This window comes from Dunckerocampus dactyliophorus, chromosome 9 (genome assembly GCF_027744805.1).
Source record: "Dunckerocampus dactyliophorus isolate RoL2022-P2 chromosome 9, RoL_Ddac_1.1, whole genome shotgun sequence".
Classification (NCBI taxonomy): domain Eukaryota; kingdom Metazoa; phylum Chordata; class Actinopteri; order Syngnathiformes; family Syngnathidae; genus Dunckerocampus; species Dunckerocampus dactyliophorus.
This window is the reverse complement of record NC_072827.1, coordinates 3,390,256-3,409,066: the sequence shown is the minus strand read 5'-3', so window position 1 is coordinate 3,409,066 and position 18,811 is coordinate 3,390,256. Positions and strand designations below refer to the sequence as shown.

The 18,811-nt window shown below is 45.3% G+C and overlaps 2 protein-coding genes across 2 annotated transcripts; both read right to left on the bottom strand.

Annotated features, from left to right (window-relative positions):
- Positions 1-2,748: 2,748 nt before the first annotated feature.
- On the bottom strand, positions 2,749-9,540 carry LOC129187699 (uncharacterized). Its single transcript, XM_054787311.1, has 2 exons — positions 9,526-9,540; positions 2,749-5,013 (listed from the first exon to the last, which is right to left on the bottom strand). Exon 2 carries the CDS (start codon positions 4,984-4,986, stop codon positions 3,496-3,498), a length of 1,491 nt encoding a protein of 496 aa, XP_054643286.1. The 5' UTR covers positions 4,987-5,013; positions 9,526-9,540; the 3' UTR covers positions 2,749-3,495.
- Positions 6,871-8,777, bottom strand: LOC129187700 (coxsackievirus and adenovirus receptor homolog). Its single transcript, XM_054787312.1, has 2 exons — positions 8,718-8,777; positions 6,871-8,013 (listed from the first exon to the last, which is right to left on the bottom strand). The coding sequence occupies exon 2, from the start codon at positions 7,750-7,752 to the stop codon at positions 7,072-7,074; it is 681 nt and encodes a 226-aa protein (XP_054643287.1). The 5' UTR covers positions 7,753-8,013; positions 8,718-8,777; the 3' UTR covers positions 6,871-7,071.
- Positions 9,541-18,811: the final 9,271 nt, after the last annotated feature.

Below are 18,811 nucleotides of genomic sequence, written 5' to 3'. Positions count from 1 at the left end.
TAGTTGTTAGTTATTGTTCTGCAAAAATAGAGGTAATGTCTTGTCTGTGTTTGCGTTGCTGTGTGATGTTTTTAGTTGTGCACCATGACTTAGACTGTTGTGTTGAGTGATGACGATCCTGATTTCAAGTAGGCTAGTCGGTATGTGTTACCAAGCATACCTGCGCCCAATAGCACGGTGCGCCTTGTGTATGTGTTAAATACAAAAATAGCACCTGTAGCTGAGACTGCGCCTTTTAATACGGTGCGCTTTATGGTCGTGAAAATACGGTAATTGAGTCTCTGTGGCAGTCCTCGAGTGTCGGTGCGCATATTAACAGATCGTCAACGTACTGTAACAGGGTGCTATTGAGTTGCAACCCTTCAAGGTCCTCTCTTAAACACCTGATTAAACACATGTGGACTATGTTTGAACCCCTGTGGCATTCCAGTATAGCAATATTGTTTTCCTCGATATGTGAACGCAAACAAATGTTGAGGGTCTTCGTGTAACGGAACACTAAAATATGCTGAGCACAAGTCTATTACTGTGAAAAACTTAGCTTCAGGTGGAACATTTGTCAAGAGAGTATGCGGATTTGGTACTTCTACTGGACTATCCTGGACGATCTCATTCACTGCTCGCAAATCATGTACCAGCCGGTACTTGGATTTGTCTGCTTTCTTCACAGGTAGTATTGGCATATTACAAAAACTGTGTGTCTCAATTAATACTCCCGCTTTCAGAAGCCCTTCAATAGTTTGGCTTATACCTTTCTCTGCCTCTAATTTCAGAGGGTACTGTGCGCGTCTTGGAAGTTTCATGTTTGGTTTAAGCTCCACTCTAACAGGGTTTGCTGACTTCACTAACCCTACATCTGTTTCATGTTTTGACCATAGATTTTCTGGGACGTGTTTGAGCATTTCTTGTTTTAAGTCACTCTCACCTTCACGGATTTGCGGCATCTGTGGTACGTCAAATGAAGTAATGATCACTTCTTTTGGTTTTGAAACCATATGGGTACCACACAAAATTTTTATCTTTGTCTCATCTGGCGACACAAAAATTAGTGGATTTTCAGTCGCTTTCCAAGTTATTTTGGACACATTTTTCATCATTGGCCCCAAATCCTTTGACGCAAAATTTTTGTTTACCAACAAGGTTATGTGTGGTGCCGAACTGGGCACGTTGTACCATTGTGCAAGGAAAGGATTTGACTCAACGTTAAACGCTGCACCCTCTTGCCCAATTATGATATACTCTGGTATGGTATCAAATCTGGAATGGTATTCAGACCGTGGTTTTGACGCTTTTGGAATTTGAGCACAGATGTACTCTGGAGTTCACAGGACAAGAATCATTTTACAATACTCTTATGATGAAGCTGATGTTTCTTGCTTCCATTTCCCAGAGCTGCCTCCAGGTGAGCTTTGTCTTCTCCACACCTTCCCACCTCATCCATTGTCCCTGCTTGGCAAAAGTGACAGCCTTTGCTCTTCTTTCAGCCTCCTCCTGACGGCGTACTTCCTCTACCACCAATTTCCTCCTTTGTGAGGTTGAAGCTTTGTGCCAAGTTGGTTTATTCACTGCAAGGCCAAACCCTCCTCTTCCCAGCTGGACAAGTCCCACAATATCGTTGTGCTTCAGGTCGGACGTAGCACGCTCTACTTGTTTGATGACAAATGTCTTAATATTTTGACTTTATTGTAAAATGGTGTCTGTGCGCCCAGGGTGTCATTCACGCCTGTACCGCCACTGATCTTGGTTAATTGGTTCCAGACCTGACCGTGATGAGTGAATTTTTGCCAAGTAGGATTCCTTAGAAATGGAATATTTTGGTAGTTAGAGCATAGAAAAGCAGTTTACCATCTTTAAAATATGCTTTTTGTCTTTATTTGTGCCTGCATGGGAGGACAAGATTCATTGAATTTGATTCATATGTTTGCTTGCCAGCTGTTAAGGATGTTTTTCTTTTTTTATTTCAGTTTGCATCCTTAGAAAAGTGTCATTTGGAGCCAAAGAGGGACTTCACCTTTAACAGTTGTCAAATTCAAATGTTCTTTATGTAGACAGTATAACGTTTAAAACAAGCCCCGTTGACAAAAGGAATGCAATCCAATGAAAATTAGTGCAAATGAAGTGTCCAGCTACGCACTCAAGGCCAGCTTAATGAGTAATACACTAAATATAATAACAATAGTAGCTGAAAAGAGAACTCAAACATGCATGAATAAAGAATCAAATCAAGCAAGATGTCCTGCCTAACTGAAGTAGTGCTTTTCTTCAACTGGTTCAAGCACTGGGAGGATCAAACAGAGAGGGAGGCAAATGTAGCCCCCAGTAAGTTTGGACACCCCTGTCTTGCTCGTTATACACACAAGTCACCATACTCGGACTTGGTGCAGCGGTGGACTTGGTGAAGACATGAAAGACAATGTAACGTGTGTTTACTTTACGGCAAGCTCCTGTCCAACGCTCCAATCATGAGGCCTGCGTTCTTCTCTTTTGTCCTGGTGCTGACCTTTTGCACTCTCAAAGCCAGCTCCCAGACGTCCTATTACGCAGCTGTAGGATCAAACATCACTCTTCACTGCAAGCATACATATCCCACTGATGATTTAGACATTACCTGGTCTGTCACGGTGAATTCACAAGACTTCCGTATTACATTTTGGCATTGTGGTGTTTTTTACAAACCACTGAAGGGCCATCAGCAACCTGCGTCTCTCAGACACGGGGACCTACACATGCCTCTTGACAAATTATGCAATAGAGGTTCAAAGGGACATGAACCTGACAGTCATGGAGAAACCAATCGAGCCGGTTTGTGGTGTGGAAGGGGAGCCTGCAAAGGGTCATGGCGTGACACTCAAATGCGGATCCTCACATGCCACCAAACGGCAGTGTGAATGCCACATTGGGTGACTTGTTTGTAGACAGGATCACAGAGGACAACTGTGGAAGATATCTCTGTACGGTGGAAAGTCGGGTTGCTACCCAACAATGTGACATCCTACTTGAGTGTCCACCACCATCAGCCATGAACGCTGCAGTTCAACCCACAGCGCCACCATCAGCCATGAGAAATGGAGTTCCAGTTCCAGTCGTGGCCGTGACGACCGTCGTGCTTGTGCTGGGTCTTTTCGGTGCTCTCGCCATCTGGTACTGGCGCAGAAGTGAAACAGTGGAGGAGGTGCCCATGTTGTCGACGGAGGGGGGAGACTTGGAAACACTTCCCGATAGTGTCACGTGTTAGCATCCTCACACTTCTGGTGATACTGCCAAAAATATGAAATAATGGAGCCAGATTTGTTGTTTTTGATTCATTTAGGGTTTCTGTGTTGCTGGAAAGAAGACAATCCATCCATCATCTCCTGTTAAAAAACCCCAAATGAATCTTCAAGGAAACTCCCTACTTTATAATGTGATTTTGCATTTCTACTTATTGTTTGCTATTTAATTTCAAGTTATTGGATCATGATGCCGCATTTGTTGTGTATGACTACTTTTCTTCAATTAAAAATAAATGATAAAAACACAAAGCTGTCCAAAAGAGTGAGGGGAGACTCCTTTTACGGACTCCAGCTCTGACGAGTCTGTCACTGATGGGAATCGGCATCCACAAGAGTAGTGCCCCTCTCGCCCACATTTGAAACAGCGCATGCAGTTGTCTCCTTTCCTCTCTTTTTTGCATTTTTTACAGCCCTTTTCTCTCTGTCTTGGTGTCATGGTGCATGGACTATTTTCCATTGCAGTCATAAACATTTGCTGCATTTCTTTGCGAAGTTCTTCTATCATCTGCTGTGTATCTGCCTTTGTCTCTTTACCTTTAACTGTTTTCACGGCCACTAAAGGGGAGGACTCGGGAAGCTTGAGGGGTGTCTGAACAGATGTCTGGGCTGCCTGGCATTCTGTTTGGAACTCCTGCACCTTGGGAATCTTGGCTGCAGTGGACCTTTTTCGTTTCTCCAATCTTTCATTTTCTAGCTTTGAAGCTTCATTGAGCGTTTCAATGAGGTCTCCATCTGTTACGGATAAGTCACTTAGGAGGGGCAGTAACTGGTACTTGATAGAGTCACTGAGCAGCCCAGTTTCAATGGAGCGGAGGAACTTGTGCTGGATTGTGGCTCTGCTGTATAGTTCATCGGTCTCCTCATTTGATACTTTCCATAACAGTTTCTCTTTGAGTTTGATGGCACGAAATCCAAAGTTGAGGGCAGTTTCTTTGGGCTCTTGGGAGAGATTGAGGAGTTGATGGTAAAGCTCAGTGGGACTGTCGACCTTGTAGTGCCCTTTTAATATGGTGAGCAGTTTACTAAGTGTCAGCCCACGTTTTATCTCCAGCATGTCTCTTAGGGGCATTCCTGGACTGATGGCCCTAATTACTGCTTCAACTATTTCGGCCTCTGCGTGTCCTTTTTCGCTCCCATTCTCAATCTGGCGGATTAGGCTGAGGTAAGATAGCCTGTCCTTCTGCCCATGTTCTCCAATCTGTCCACATATTTTAAACTCCCTTCTCAACGTTACCTCTTGTAGAGTTTGTGCTGGCTCTTTTCGAGTTCTAGGTGGAGTATTTTTCATCCTTCTTGGGGAGATTCGTGCAGGGTTGTCGTCAGGCTCTATATTAGGCACAAATTCTTTTGATGGGGGCTCCTCTTCTGATTGACTATCTCCTTTGCTTCGTCTGCGGATGTAGGTAGCGATGTCCTTGTAACACTGCTCCACTTGATCCTCATCCTCTGCCATCCTGATGAGTGTCCTCTTAGTCCTGCTGCGAGGCTCTCCACTGTCCAGGCCGGAACATTTCAGTCGCCTGCAGACATCCATGAGAAGCTCCCTCTCCAACTGCCACAAGGCTGTACTCACTTGATCACACAGGGGCTGTGTCGCTTCCATTTTGTTCATTGAAAGTTCATCTCTTGTGAAGGGAGGTGGTTTGTGATCATGTTGACTCCTGGCTGGCTCGCCAAAATATGTAACACTGCAGAGAATGATGGGCCAACTCATCTCCCGTGCAACATATTTTTGCAAAAGCTGCAAAACAAGGAAATATAGATTATTCGTGGGCACCTTCGATGTGTCTGCACACATCTCATCACGTACTGACTAACAAGTTTTTCTTCTAGTATTACAATAAACAAAACAACACACGTTACGGTACGAGCACATACCTTAATCAACTCAAAATACAATGTTACAGTGTTTTAACCATTGTTTCCAATCACTGTTTTATCCTCTTTTCCATTACTCTCATGAATTGTATTTATTAAACTAAATCTATGTCCAACAATATACCCCTTTACTGTATTCTCATTGTAATCACTCTGAATGAAACAAACACCAAGTATTTTACACTTTCTATGACCATACAGAAATTACATACTGTAGCTTTAACTTCACATTCACATGTGGGACATACTTTCTCCATCACAGCTTCCTGAATGAATTAGCAATAGCACAGCACATGTGCTCTTTACCCTAGCTTTGCCTTATACTTAGCTTAGTATTTACAGGAACACAAGCATCATATGACAATACATCTTCACTCTGTTTGACAAACGTTTTGGCTGTACATGTATTCACCTGACTCATGTGCGTCCCTTAACAATATACACGTAGAATTTGGTCATTCACACATTGCCACGGACGACCAGTCCGCCATTTTCGGTACACAACGAAGAACGTCACTCGAACGAGCTCATTAACGTGCATATTCACTCTTTAGCTTGACACCTGTTACACTCTAAAGCGCTAATTAACTATTACAACTGCTGACTATTACTTACATATGTTTTACAAGTCGTCTTACCTGCAAAACAAGGAAATATAGATTATTCGTGGGCACCTTAGATGTGTGTCTGCACACGTCTCATCACGTACTAAAAAAATTTTTCTTCGTCGTTCACCAGGACGTCAGCTACTGGTGCACATGGCACCCTCTGCTGGCGGAAACCTATATTACACTAACAGCATATAAACAGCAAGACATCAACAGTGGCTCTTATAAAAAGCAAGCAAGCAAGATACGCAAGTAAAGAGTCGTGTACAGAATGCATAGTGACTACAACATGGTTCAGCTTAAAGGAAAAGTCGATTTTCTTTCTGATTGAAACTTAATACTACTAAAATGAGGTAGGTTATTTTCTCTCATATTACGATATTCTTGTAAAATTGCTGATTTTGCCTCAGTTTTCTTGATAAAATTAAGCTTATAGAATGCACTGCGGGCTGGAAATTGCTACCGAGCCGCACAATGGACACCCCCGTTTACTCCGGTTAGTCGGCTGCCAAAGAGGGGCTAACTGCCAACCACGCTGCGAGGTTTATTCTTGTAAAATTGCACCTTTTTCGTGTTTAAATACAGAAACATTTACTTTATATTTGGACTTTATTCTTGTAAAATTGCAGCGATTTCCATTTGTGTTTTTCCTTTTCTTGTTATATTTGTAGAATGACCATGGGCCAATAAAACAGACGCTGGATGCAAATGGCCCTTGGACCGCACTTTGGACACCCCAGACCTGAAGGTCATCCATCAAATAGCAGATCTATTTTTATGAATTGCAAGTGTGTTTCTTTGACCTCAAGGTCACTTCTGTCTTTGACCTTCCAAACACGCAGTCTTGAACTTAAAATGTGACATTTGACCTCTGAGTCATGAATCAAATTAGAACTAAAGCGGTGTAACATTTCCATGTAATTAAATCGTGTACGCGCATTTTGTAAAGATGAATGTGCATTGTTCCTGTTTAATGAGTCAGTCGCTACCCGATTCCCTTCAGTGACAGACTCGTCAGAGCTGGAGTCTGTAAAAGGAGTCTCCCCTCACTCTTTTGGACAGCTTTGTGTTTTTATCATTTATTTTTTATTGAAGAAAAGTAGTCATACACAACAAATGCGGAATCATTATCCAATAACTTGAAATTTAATAGCAAACAATAAGTAGAAATGCAAAATTCCATTATAAAGTAGGGAGTTTCGTAGAAGACTCATTTGGGGTTTTTTAACAGAGATGACGGATGGATTGTCTTCTCTTTCCAGCAACACAGAAATCCTAAATGAATCAAAAACAACCAATCTGGCTCCATTATTTCATGTTTTTGGCAGTATCGCCAGAAGTGTGAGGATGCTAACACGTGACACTATCGGAAGTGTTTCCAAGTCTCCCCCCTCCATCGACAACATGGGCACCTCCTCCACTGTTTCACTTCTGCGCCAGTACCAGATGGCGAGAGCGCCAACAAGACCCAGCACAAGCACGACGGTCGTCACGGCCACGACTGGAACTGGAACTCCATCGCTCATGGCTGATGGTGGCGCTGTGGGCTGAACTGCAGCGTTCATGGCTGATGGTGGTGGACACTCAAGTAGGACGTCACAGTGTTGGGTAGCAACCAGACTTTCCACCGTACAGAGATATCTTCCACAGTTGTCCTCTGTGATCCTGTCGACAAACAGGTCACCCAATGTGGCATTCACACTGGCGTTTGGTGGCAACATCTTGTTTCCGCTCATCTTTGTCCAGCTGTACGTCAGTTGGAGGGTGTCATGTGAGGATCCGCATTTGAGCGTCACACCAGGCTCCCCTTTCAGGCCACATACCGGCTCGCTTGGTTTCTCCATGACTGTCAGGTTCATTGTCATTTCCCGTTTCTCGGCTATTACAGGATTTCTCAAGAGGCATGTGTAGGTCCCCGTGTCTGAGAGACGCAGGTTGCTGATGGTTATGGAAGCGTCTCCTTTGCAGTGTGAGGTCTGAAAGCTGTGAGGCATGTGGTGGACCCTCCCTTCAGTGGTTTGTAAAAAACACCACAATGCCAACTTGTAATAACCAAGGCTTGTGAAGGCAACCACACAAACCAGGTAATGTCTAAATCGTCAGTGGGATATGTATGCTTGCAGTGAAGAGTGATGTTTGATCCTTCGGCTGCGTAATAGGACGTCTGGGAGCTGGCTTAGAGAGTGCAGAAGGTCAGCACCAGAACAAAAGAGCAGAACGCAGGCCTCATGATTGGAGCGCTGGACAGGAGCTTGCTGTAAAGTAAACACACGTTACATTGTCTTTCATGTCTTCAAGTCCAAGTATGACTTGTGTGTACAACTAGAAAGACACCACTAACAATTTCACTCTGTAAAGTACCAGAAGTGGCGATTGTGACATGTTATTTTATCCATTATATTTCTGCAATTGAAACAACCCTGAAAAGGGAAACGATATGAATGAGGATGGCCGGACACGATGTCTCCCTCTGGCAGCCTCATTCAGAATATTTTTAATTATTTCACAAAAACAGATGTGTACATCAGGCACACAGTAATCATTTTGTTGTCACAGGTGAACTTATACAGCAAATCAAACAAATTAATAAAACACCAAATAGTGTCCCTTTTTACATGAATGTACTTAAATGACAAAACATTCTTTTGAAGTAGACAATTTCAATACAAAGTACTTGCATGTTATTGTTAACAAATAATCAGACTGGCAGGTCTTACAGAGCATATACATGTCTACATGAACAAACAAACAAAAAGAAAACTACACAAGTTCGTGATAAACTCCTCTCGAGCGCCATTACTGCTCCTACAGACGGCAGCCTGCTAGCTTACATTGCTATGTAGCACCCAAAACGTGGTTCTAAACCCCGTTTTAAAAGTTCCTTAAATGCACCAAACATGCTCAAGATGTTCACATATTGCAGGACTGTATCTAAGACATCTAACTGACCATGACATACCTGAAAAGGGGAAAGATATGAATGAGGATGGCCAGACACCATGTCTCCCTCTGGAAGCCTCATCCAGAATGGAGCATCGCGGCCAAGAGCTCCCCCTTTCAGCCCTTGCAGACGTAACTAATCGATCCCAGATGAACTGATTACAAGTACATTTTTAACGATGTTAACACATTTTACGCAGTTTAAATTGTTATAAACCTTTTACAATGTTTATGCAACTTTCCCTAACCCTAACCCTTACATTAATATTAGAACAAGGCTGACCTATTATTTAATAAATTAATTATTCACTTTTTAAACCAGCACTTTTCAATACAAACAATCTATCACACAATGAGCCACAGATGGCCCCTGGGCCACACGTTGGACACCCATGCAACAGGAAAGCAGGTGCTGCCAGTGTGTCTGCTTCACAATCACAGGTGGAGATCCTGCGCGGCAGATGCAAGAAACACTTTTACTTTGAATGCACCCCTACTTGCTAAATATAGCAACCATGCCACAGCCGAGTTATGGTCGCCACGTTACGCCTTCAGAGAGAACCATTTTCGTGTTTTAATCTGATGAGAATTACGACGGCGTCTGCTTGGATATAAACACACACAGCAGCTCTTCATCTATGATGGAAAAAAGCACACGTCTCCCTGATGCTGACACAGGGAGCATTGCAGTGTTTAAACACTTAATGTATGCCTCCAATCATGCTTTTAATTGCATATTAATCCATTTTATTGAGGGCCAATGAAAAAAGGCCTCCATGACACCCCCCAGGCTGTTTTTAGCATTTCGCATAAAAAGTGTACTTCACCTGCACCTCCTGGAAGATGAGGACACCTCAGCTGGATGATTCTCTGAGATGAAACACGTCTACAGTCACTTTATGTATGCATCACTTCATGTCACAAGACATAAAAGATGCTTACGTCATAAAGCACAAAGACTAGCTTTCGTATTTGATGATGAAAACTGCAACTGTCCTATCAGAAAGCGCCACGATAGCTTTGGAGCTGCCACGGTTAACTTTGAGGTGAAAAAGATGACATGTCATACGAATAATGCGGAGACTACAAGGCTGCACAAAAAATACCTTTTCACGAAAACCGCTGCAATTAAAAGCAACACATCTAGTAAGAGCAATGCCAAGGTTATGTTTTTGCAAGTCTTTATCGGGTTGTTCAAACAGAAAAGTTCAGACATTCATGCTACAAATTCCCAAAATGCCTTTGATCTAAAGAGTTCCAGCTACTTCCACATTTCTCAACCCATTCAGACACTTCTAAAGTCAAAATTATCAACTCATTCAGGACATTTAGCCTTCCGGGTACATGCTATCTAACTTTAGCATATGTTAACGTTAGCATGCTAGCATTATTAGCCATGTTCATGGATAGTGTTGGAGATGAAATTTCTCAACCTGCCAATTTCACCTCCCCCTTGCGTGTTTTTTAATCTCATGAGAAGGAAAAAAGACTCACAACAAATCAGATTGTTTCCAAATGTATTGAATAAGTCAGACATAATAATTGAAAGATAAATCAGACATAATTGAAAAATAAGTTAGGCAGGATAGTTTACAGTCTACAGGTACCTGGACCCCGTTTCATTTCACCTGTACAAGTGCTGCAAGTGCTCCTGCCAGTTGTCAGTCATTTTTATCCTTGTAGGACGTTTTCCACAGCTGTGCCCTCCCCAACTCCAAGCTCAGGTTGAACATGCGCTGTCGAGGGCCCAGCTCCCACACGCAGGCTTTCAGAAGTCGAGGAGATACTCCATCCGGACCTGCTTTGCTGGAGCGCAGCCTCCTTAGCTCCGCACTTACTTGAGCTGCTGTTACTGTGGGTCGTGTGAGTGGGGGGTGAGTGTGAGTACCTGCTTAAGTGCCACCATCTTTTAACATTTTCAGATTCAGAAGTCTTTGATGTTATTTAGGGCTTATTAGTAAAGCAGCGTACAGTCTTTACTGGCACATCACCCATGCAGTAGTGCAGGTGACATTTCTATGCACCGCAATGCAACCCAGTCAGTGGTCCTGCTCAGCCTCAGGGGACCACTTCCTGAACGAGCATGTGGTCATGGATAACTTCCTTTGGTGTATCGTGGTTTGAGTAGGACCAGGTTGCCTTCCCCAGTGCCAGGTACCAGCACGCATCAGTGATATTTGCATACATGAGAGGAACCATGGCAATTGGCAGAGGTCTGCTCATAGATTTTTTTCCTCATTGGATGAACTTGTTCCTCTTAAAAAAAGAAAGCCAAATGGCCCTCAGACCACACTTTGGACACCCGCCCTAGAGGTCATCCATCCAATAACTTGAGTTTAGTAGAGTTTAGTAAACTCAACACCAATCATTACCTGATTCCCCTCAGTGACCGACTGTGTTTTGATTTTTAATCGAAGAAAAATGAACAAATATGGCATCATTATTCAATGGATTTCCAGCTTGAAATTTAAGTTCACATAATTAACCAATATAAATGCAACACTAGCAGATTGAATTGGGTTTTACTTATTTAAGTACTTAAATGACCAGAAAGCAGAATACACCCAAGTAGCTAGAGTTGCTGGAGGACTCTGGACATTCAGGTAACAATCTGGCACTGGAAGCTTGTCAGACTGCAGCTAATAGAAGCCAGTTATGAGACACAGGTGGGCTTAATTAGGTCCTCCGGGTGGCTCAGAGGTGTACTGCAATACATGGCAGACAGAACATGACATTTTTGTCCATAAATTTTGTGGAGTTTTACAGAACATACATTCATCAAATAAATGTTCCTTCCACTCCCATCACAAAATCAATAGATGTTCTTATCAATATCAAAACCACGTCTACTCATTCCCCACACTTGTGTCACGTGTTGTCATCTTTACACGCCAAGATGTCTGCTGTCCAGGATACAAACGTGGAGGGCAACACAGAAAATAGTATCAGTTATAGACAACTTCATATACAGTATATACACACATCAAATCTTTATATGAAGACAATTTTTAAAATAGCAACGTTGACCAAAGTGTTTACAAATGGGCTCAGCAGCTAAACGTTACAAAGTAGTTCATCATATTGTTATGGTTATACAAGGTTTCTCTCTGAACAGGAGATGACGGATGGATTGTCTTCTCTTTCCAGCAACACACAAACCCTAAATAAATCAAAAACAACTTTGGCCATTATTTCAGATTTTCTTAGGTCTTCCCATCGCTTCTTTACAGACCTATCGCCAGACGTGTGAGGATGCCAACACGTGACACTATTGGGTAGTGTTGCCAGTCGAGACCGTTCCCCTCCCTCCATTGACGACATAGGCTCCTCTTCCGGTGTTTGATTAAAAACTAGGTCAACACTGTTTTGATCGTGACTGGTGGTGGTGGTTGTAGACACTCAAGTCGGACGTCACAGTGTTGGGTACCAACACAGACTTTTCCACCGTACAGAGATACAGTATGTTCCACAGTCGTCCTCTGTGATCCTGTCTACAAACAAGTGGCCCATTGTGGCATCCACATTGGCCTGAGGAGGCAACATCTTGTTTCCGTCCATCTTTGTCCAGCTGTACGTCAGTGGGAGGGTGTCATGTGAGGATCTGCATTTGAGCCTCGCACCATAAACCTCTGCAAACTCCCATTCCACGCTACACTCTGGCTTGCTTGGTTTCTTTGTGACTTTCAAGTCAATTTTCTGTGTGTGTGTTTTGCCATTAACGTACAAATCACAATCATAGGTCCCCGTGTCTGAGAGACGCAGGTTGCTGATGGTTATGGAAGCATCTCCGCTTCGGGGGTTGGGAGACGTGTAGCGGACCCTCCCGTTCAGTGGTCCATGCACAACTTGGCCATCTGTTAACATTATTAACTTATACGTTCTATTGAACACAAACCACCTGATCTCTAATTGCTCATGGGCATATGTGTGCTTGCAGGGAAGAGTCAAGTCTGATCCTTCGGCTGCGTAAAAGGACGTCCTGGAGCTGGTTTCGAGAACACAAAAGATCAGCACCAGGACAAAAGAGCAGAGCGGAGACGTCATGATTAGAGCTTTGGATGGGAGCTTGCTGTCAAATAAAACACACGTTACATTGTCTTTTATCTCTTCACCAGCTTCACAAGTCCAAGTATGATGACTTGTGTGTACAACGAGCAAGACGGGGGTGTCCAAACATTTGCCTGCCTCTCTGTTCAATCCTGCCAGTCCTTGAACCAGTTGAAGAAAAGCACTACTTCAGTTAGGCAGGACATCTTGCTTGATTTGATTCTCTATTCAGCAAAATAATCCAGTAGGGAATCCTACTTGGCAAACATTCACTCATCACGGTCGGGTCTGGAACCAATTAACCGCAATCAGTGGCGGTACTGGCTTGAATGACACCCTGGGCGCACAGACGCAGTCATTTTACAATAAAGTCTAAACATCCATCCATCCATCCATTTTCTATGCCGCTTCTTCCTCATTAGGGTCGCGGGGGCATGCTGGAGCCTATCCCAGCTGACTTCGGGCGACAGGCGGGGTACACCCTGGACTGGTAGTCTAAATATGAAGAAGACATTTGTCATAAAGCAAAAAAGAGTTGCAATTTTACAAGAATAACGTAATATAAGAAAAGATAACAATTTTAATCGCATTAAGCTGAAATGTTCAAGAAATAGACATCATTTTTAAAAGGTCATAATATCCCGAGAAACAAAAAAGACAACAAATAAAGTTCCAATTTCTGAAAAATTACGTTGAGGAAAAAGTTACAATGTTACGAAAATAAAGTCACAATATTGTGGAAACAAAGTCACAATTTAAAAAAAATGTATACGTTGGAAAATGTCAAAACAAAAAAAGGGGAGCAGTCATTTTACAAGAATAAAGTCAAAATATTAAGGGAAAAAACGTTTTCTAACAAGATATAGGGCAGCAATTTCAAGGGACTAAATCACAATATTATTAAGAAAAATAATGTCAATTTAGTAGCAGAAACAAAAAACAAACTAGGTTGCATGAAATGATGGTTGACGCCCAGCAGGGGTCAGTATTGAGAAGCACACTCATACACGCGCACGTATGCACACAAATGTTACCTTGACATTAAAATCAGTCTTGACCCAGGCAATGTTGCCAAATTTTCCGTAAAAAAAGTGGCAATTGGCTGTCGTAGAAGTCGCTAAATGACGGCATTGTCTAATTTGAATATCGTCTGATGTTGTCAAATATGCTTTTGTAAAACCATAGCCTCGTAGGAGAGACACAAAAATTAAAATAAAACACCTTCACACACGTTGACTATTGAGAACTTTTTTTTAATGGGCACAACTCGACAGCGAATAACAGATTTATGGATCACATAAACATGACTCAGTGTGGTTCACTGATCTGTACCAATAAGTCTGGATACACCATACGTCGCACGCGCCGGTGCAAGCCGCTGAAGCCACAGAGAGGCCATCTTACCACTACAAAGCAGATGAAGAGGCTCGCAGAACATCTACAGGTATATTTTAAATTAAAAAGCGGGGAGATTCTCCCATTCCTTCACGTAACGCCCAGCAGGGGTCAGTATTGAGAAACACGCTCATACACGCGCACGTATGCACACAAATGTTACCCTGACATTCTGAAATGGCCGCCAAGCGGTGTTGCTGGCGGGCCGACCATGGCTCAGTCACCTTGGACATGGCGAAGGTCAGCGGCTTATGATCAACATAAGCCGTGAAGCGGCGGCCTTCCAACAAAAAACGGAAATGGCCACACGCAAGATAAAGCGCCAGTAACTCCCGGTCAAAAACACTATACTTCCGCTCGTTATCTCGCAGTGTACGGCTGAAAAAAGCAAGTGGCTGCCAAACCCCCGCCACTCGCTGCTCAACTACTGCACCGACGGCAATGTCAGAAGCGTTTGTCGTCAAAGCCACCGGCGCGATGGGGTGAGCGAGAAGCGCAGCGTCTGCGAGGGCGGACTTAGCCTGCTTGAAAGCCCGGACTCGCTCAGGAGTCCAGTCAAGAGGGTCATTAGCCTTCATCTGCCGCAAGGCCGTGTAAAGAGGTTGCAGGAGGTGGACCGCGCGATGAAGGAAACGGTTGTAAAAACCATGCCCAAAAATTCCTGCAGTGCCTTAACTGACGCCGGGCGGGGTAAGTCCGCCACCGCCTGTACCTTGGAAGGCAACGAAATCGCGCCCTGTGACGAAATACGGTGGCCCAAAAAATCTATCACCGGCAGCCCAAACTGACATTTGGCCGGGTTAACGATGAGGCCCTGCTCATCGAGACGGTGAAAAACCTGCGTGAGGTGTGACAGGTGTTCAGGTGACAGGCTGAAATACTGGCCACCAATATGTCGTTGAGATAGACGAACACAAAGGTAAGGTCACGCAACACCGAGTCCATCAGCCTCTGAAAAGTCTGCGCCGCCCCCTTAAGGCCAAAAGGCATGCGCAAAAATTCAAAAAGCCCGAACGGGGTAATTACTGCAGTCTTAGGCACATCGTCAGCACGCACAGGAACTTGGTGATAACCGCGGACCAGGTCAACCCTGGAAAAAAACGTTGCACCGGCCAGGCGAGCTGAAAAATCCTGGATGTGCGGAATGAGGTAGCAATCATGCGTGGTGATATTGTTAAGGCGGGGGAAATCGCCACACGGCCGCCATGACCCATCCGCCTTGGGCACCATGTGCAGGGGCGAGGCCCATGGGCTATTAGACCGTCCAGGCGACGCGCGCGTGCGAAAACCGACGGTCCTACCATAGGAATGAAATGTTCAACACCATGCTTGGTACTCCCAGTAGAAAAAGCTGGTGTGATCAAAGCTGGAAAATCCGCTAGCAAACGCTGAAAAACGTCACCCGACGCCAGAAAATTAGCTTTGGTCAACGGCCCCAGTCCCCCCGTCTCACACGGAAATGTGGCAAAAGACACAGCGTCAATCAAACGGCAATTGAAACATTAACAAGCAGTCCATTTGCACACCAAAAATCTACGCCGATAATAGGGACAGTTATTGAGGCAATGACAAAGTCCCACACGAAATTACGCCCGTGGAAACAAACAGTCACCGTGCCAAAATTTCGTGCCAAAAGTGTTGATGGAAGAGCCGTAGGCTGCACTTAACAGTGGCCCGCAGCCCTCGCCCACCTTGTCCGTGTTTGCCGGGGGAAGCAGGCTGACTTGCGAGCCACAGTCCACCAGGAACCGCCTCCCCGACTGCGAGTCGCTAATGAAGAGCAGCTAACTCCGTTCGCCGACGCCCACAGCCGCTACTGGACGCCGGCGCTGGCATTTCCCGGAGCTTCGAAGGAGCAGGGGGGAACACATCGCCGAGCCCACGTGCCAAACCGCTGGTGAAAGAATCACAGGCTCCTCCCGCGCCGCTTCTGCGACACCACACCAGCCACCATCGCCGGGTCCGCGTCCTCCGTCGCTGTTTGCAGTGAATCCGCCGTCACGCCGTGCACCGCGAACCGCCTTGTAGCAAGGAGAACCCGATCAGCTTCCTCAGCCAACCCCCGGTAATCGCCGGCGTCCAAACAGGGGGAGGCGGGAGTTGGCGCCGGAAAATGTGCGGGAAAAGGAAACCGCGGTCATCCGAGCCCAAAAGTGAGAGCATATTGTCCATCAAATCCACAGCCGTGCCGTCGCCCAAGCCCGGCAGGGAAAGCAGTCTGTCCGCCCTCTCCGTGGGCGACAAACAGTACCTCCTGAGCAGAAACTGTTTGAGCGCATCGAATTTTAAAGATGGGGAGGTGCACGCAACAGCTGCATGACACGGCGAGTGGTCATCTGGTCTAGAGCAGCAACGACCAGGTAGTACTTGGAGTTGTCTGTCTTGATCCCCCTCAAGTGGAACAGCGCCTCGATATGCTGCACGAAGCCGGGTCGCTTTGCCAGAACTCCGGGAGCTTCACAGCGGCGGCGACGGCTGGAGCTGGGAGCTGGGGCGACAAGACCGAAGAGGAATCACACTCATCCACTGCTTGAAACATGTTCAACGGGGTCACCAATGTGGCAGTTGCAAGGAAGACTCAAGGTTTGGTCTCATGCAGAGCTTTATTCTCCAACTGCACACTACTCAACTTGACAAAGAGGGAACATCTCCTTTGTAGCGCTAACACTTGCGCGCCCAAAACTGGACTCTCACCACGCCCCCTAGTCGACTCCCTACTGGATGAGAGACATGCCCCCTAGTGTCCACCACATTATCTTTTTTTGTATTAAATCCTTTTTGTTACACAGATATTTGACTCTGCATTTTTGGGATTCCTTGACCACGGCCACGGCCAAACTTAACAGACCAATCTGGCCAACGATATGGAATCCTCAGAGTTCGGCGCTGTCACAGCAAGGCGCGCTAGTGGGCAGCCATGAACAATCCCTCTGGGGAATTATGGAGACCCTGGCCGTACTCTCCACTAGCATTGGTGACATTGAGCGACGCCTGGGGCTTGGTGATAACCCGGGACATGGCATGGGCTATGGCGGTGAGCAAGGCTAAGCCGGAGGTGCGCCCCTCCTATCCTCATTTTTTGGCGGAGATTAGGCAGGTTTTTGACCACCCTATTCGGAGCAGAAAAGCAGGGAATCAATTCCTGGACCTTAGACAAGGCAAACGCTCTGTGGCTGCATTTTCAGTAGACTTTAGAGTCCTGGCAGCGGAGAGTAAATACGACGAGGAAGCACTCCATGGAATATTCCGCAAAGCTCTACATGAACGGATAAAGGACGAGCTAGCGGTACGGAACTTTACGGCCACTCTTAACGAGCTCATCGATCTCGCCATACGGTTGAATAACCGTCTCCGGGAGCGGGTACGCAACATGGGAATACTTCCAGGAGCGGCCAAGACCCACCGTCACTGTTATCGGCCAATAACCTCCTGATGTGATCAAGAGTGTGGCAGCGGAATCAACATCCGTATCCGGACAGAAGGGGAATTTCTCCACTCTTTCTCCCTGTGAGTATGCCAAGACACCACCTATATCTAATCCTACCTCTGCAGCCAATAAGAGACTTCAGGTGACGGGACTCATTACGGGGGAGGGGGTTAGTGTTAGGGTGACTACTTTAATCGATTCAGGGGCTGATGATTGCTTCATTGATTCTGACTTTGTTAAAAAGTATGGTATTCAGGGGTTTGAGACAAATGACCACAAGAAAGTGCACTCCCTAGATGGACGTCTCTTGGCGGTACTTACTCACCAGACTGTTCACTTCACTTATCACTTCAATTATCCGGCAATCACCACGAGTCCATCCGTTTTTTCATCGTTCCGTCGCAGTCAGCACCTGTGTTTTTGGGGCTCACGTGTCTTAGCAGACACAACCTGACGGTAGATTGGACGCGGGGGCAGATTACGAATTGGGGTAGTCAGTGTTTTTCTAATTGTTTACGTTCAGCAGTTCCTACTATTACGGGTAGACAACCCATTACGGAGGAAGTCGATCTTACAGGGGTGGCGGAGGTGTAACATGACGTCCGTATGGTATTCAGTAAGGACAAGGCGCAGAGGTTGCCCCCTTATCGCCCATACGACTGCACGATTAACCTTCTGCCCAGAGCCGCCCTGCCTAACGCTAGACTTTATAGTATATCGGGCCCCGAACAGGCCGCACTCAAGGAATACATTGCGTCCTCGTTAGCATCCGGCCGTCGTCCTCTCCTCTCTGAGAGGGTTTCTTTTTTGTGGAGAAGGACAAGTCTTTACGTCCATGTATCGATTTCCGCGGTCTTAACAAGATTACAGTCAAAAAACGTTATCCTCTTCCTCTTTTGGACTCCGCCTTTTCATCCCTTCATTCAGCAAAGATTTTTTTGAAATTCGATTTACATAACGCATATCATCTGGTTCGTGTCAAAGAGGGGGACGAGTGAAAGACGGCTTTTAATACACCATTAGGCCACTTCGAATACCTGGTCATGCCATTTGGCCTTACCAATGGGCCTGCGGTCTGTCAATGTCTCATCAACGATGTTCTCATAGACATGATTAATAACTGTTGTTTTGTTGACCTGGACGATATTCAAATTTTCTCTAACTCCATCCAGGAACACGTCCAGCACCTGCGCCGCGTCCTCCAATGTCTTCTGGAGAATCGCCTTTTCGTAAAGGCCGAGAAG

Bases quoted from the DNA above. Each gene is read 5' to 3' on its own strand.
- LOC129187699 (XM_054787311.1), bottom strand. From the start codon at position 4,986: ATGAGTTGGCCCATCATTCTCTGCAGTGTTACATATTTTGGCGAGCCA.
- LOC129187700 (XM_054787312.1), bottom strand. From the start codon at position 7,752: ATGCCTCACAGCTTTCAGACCTCACACTGCAAAGGAGACGCTTCCATA.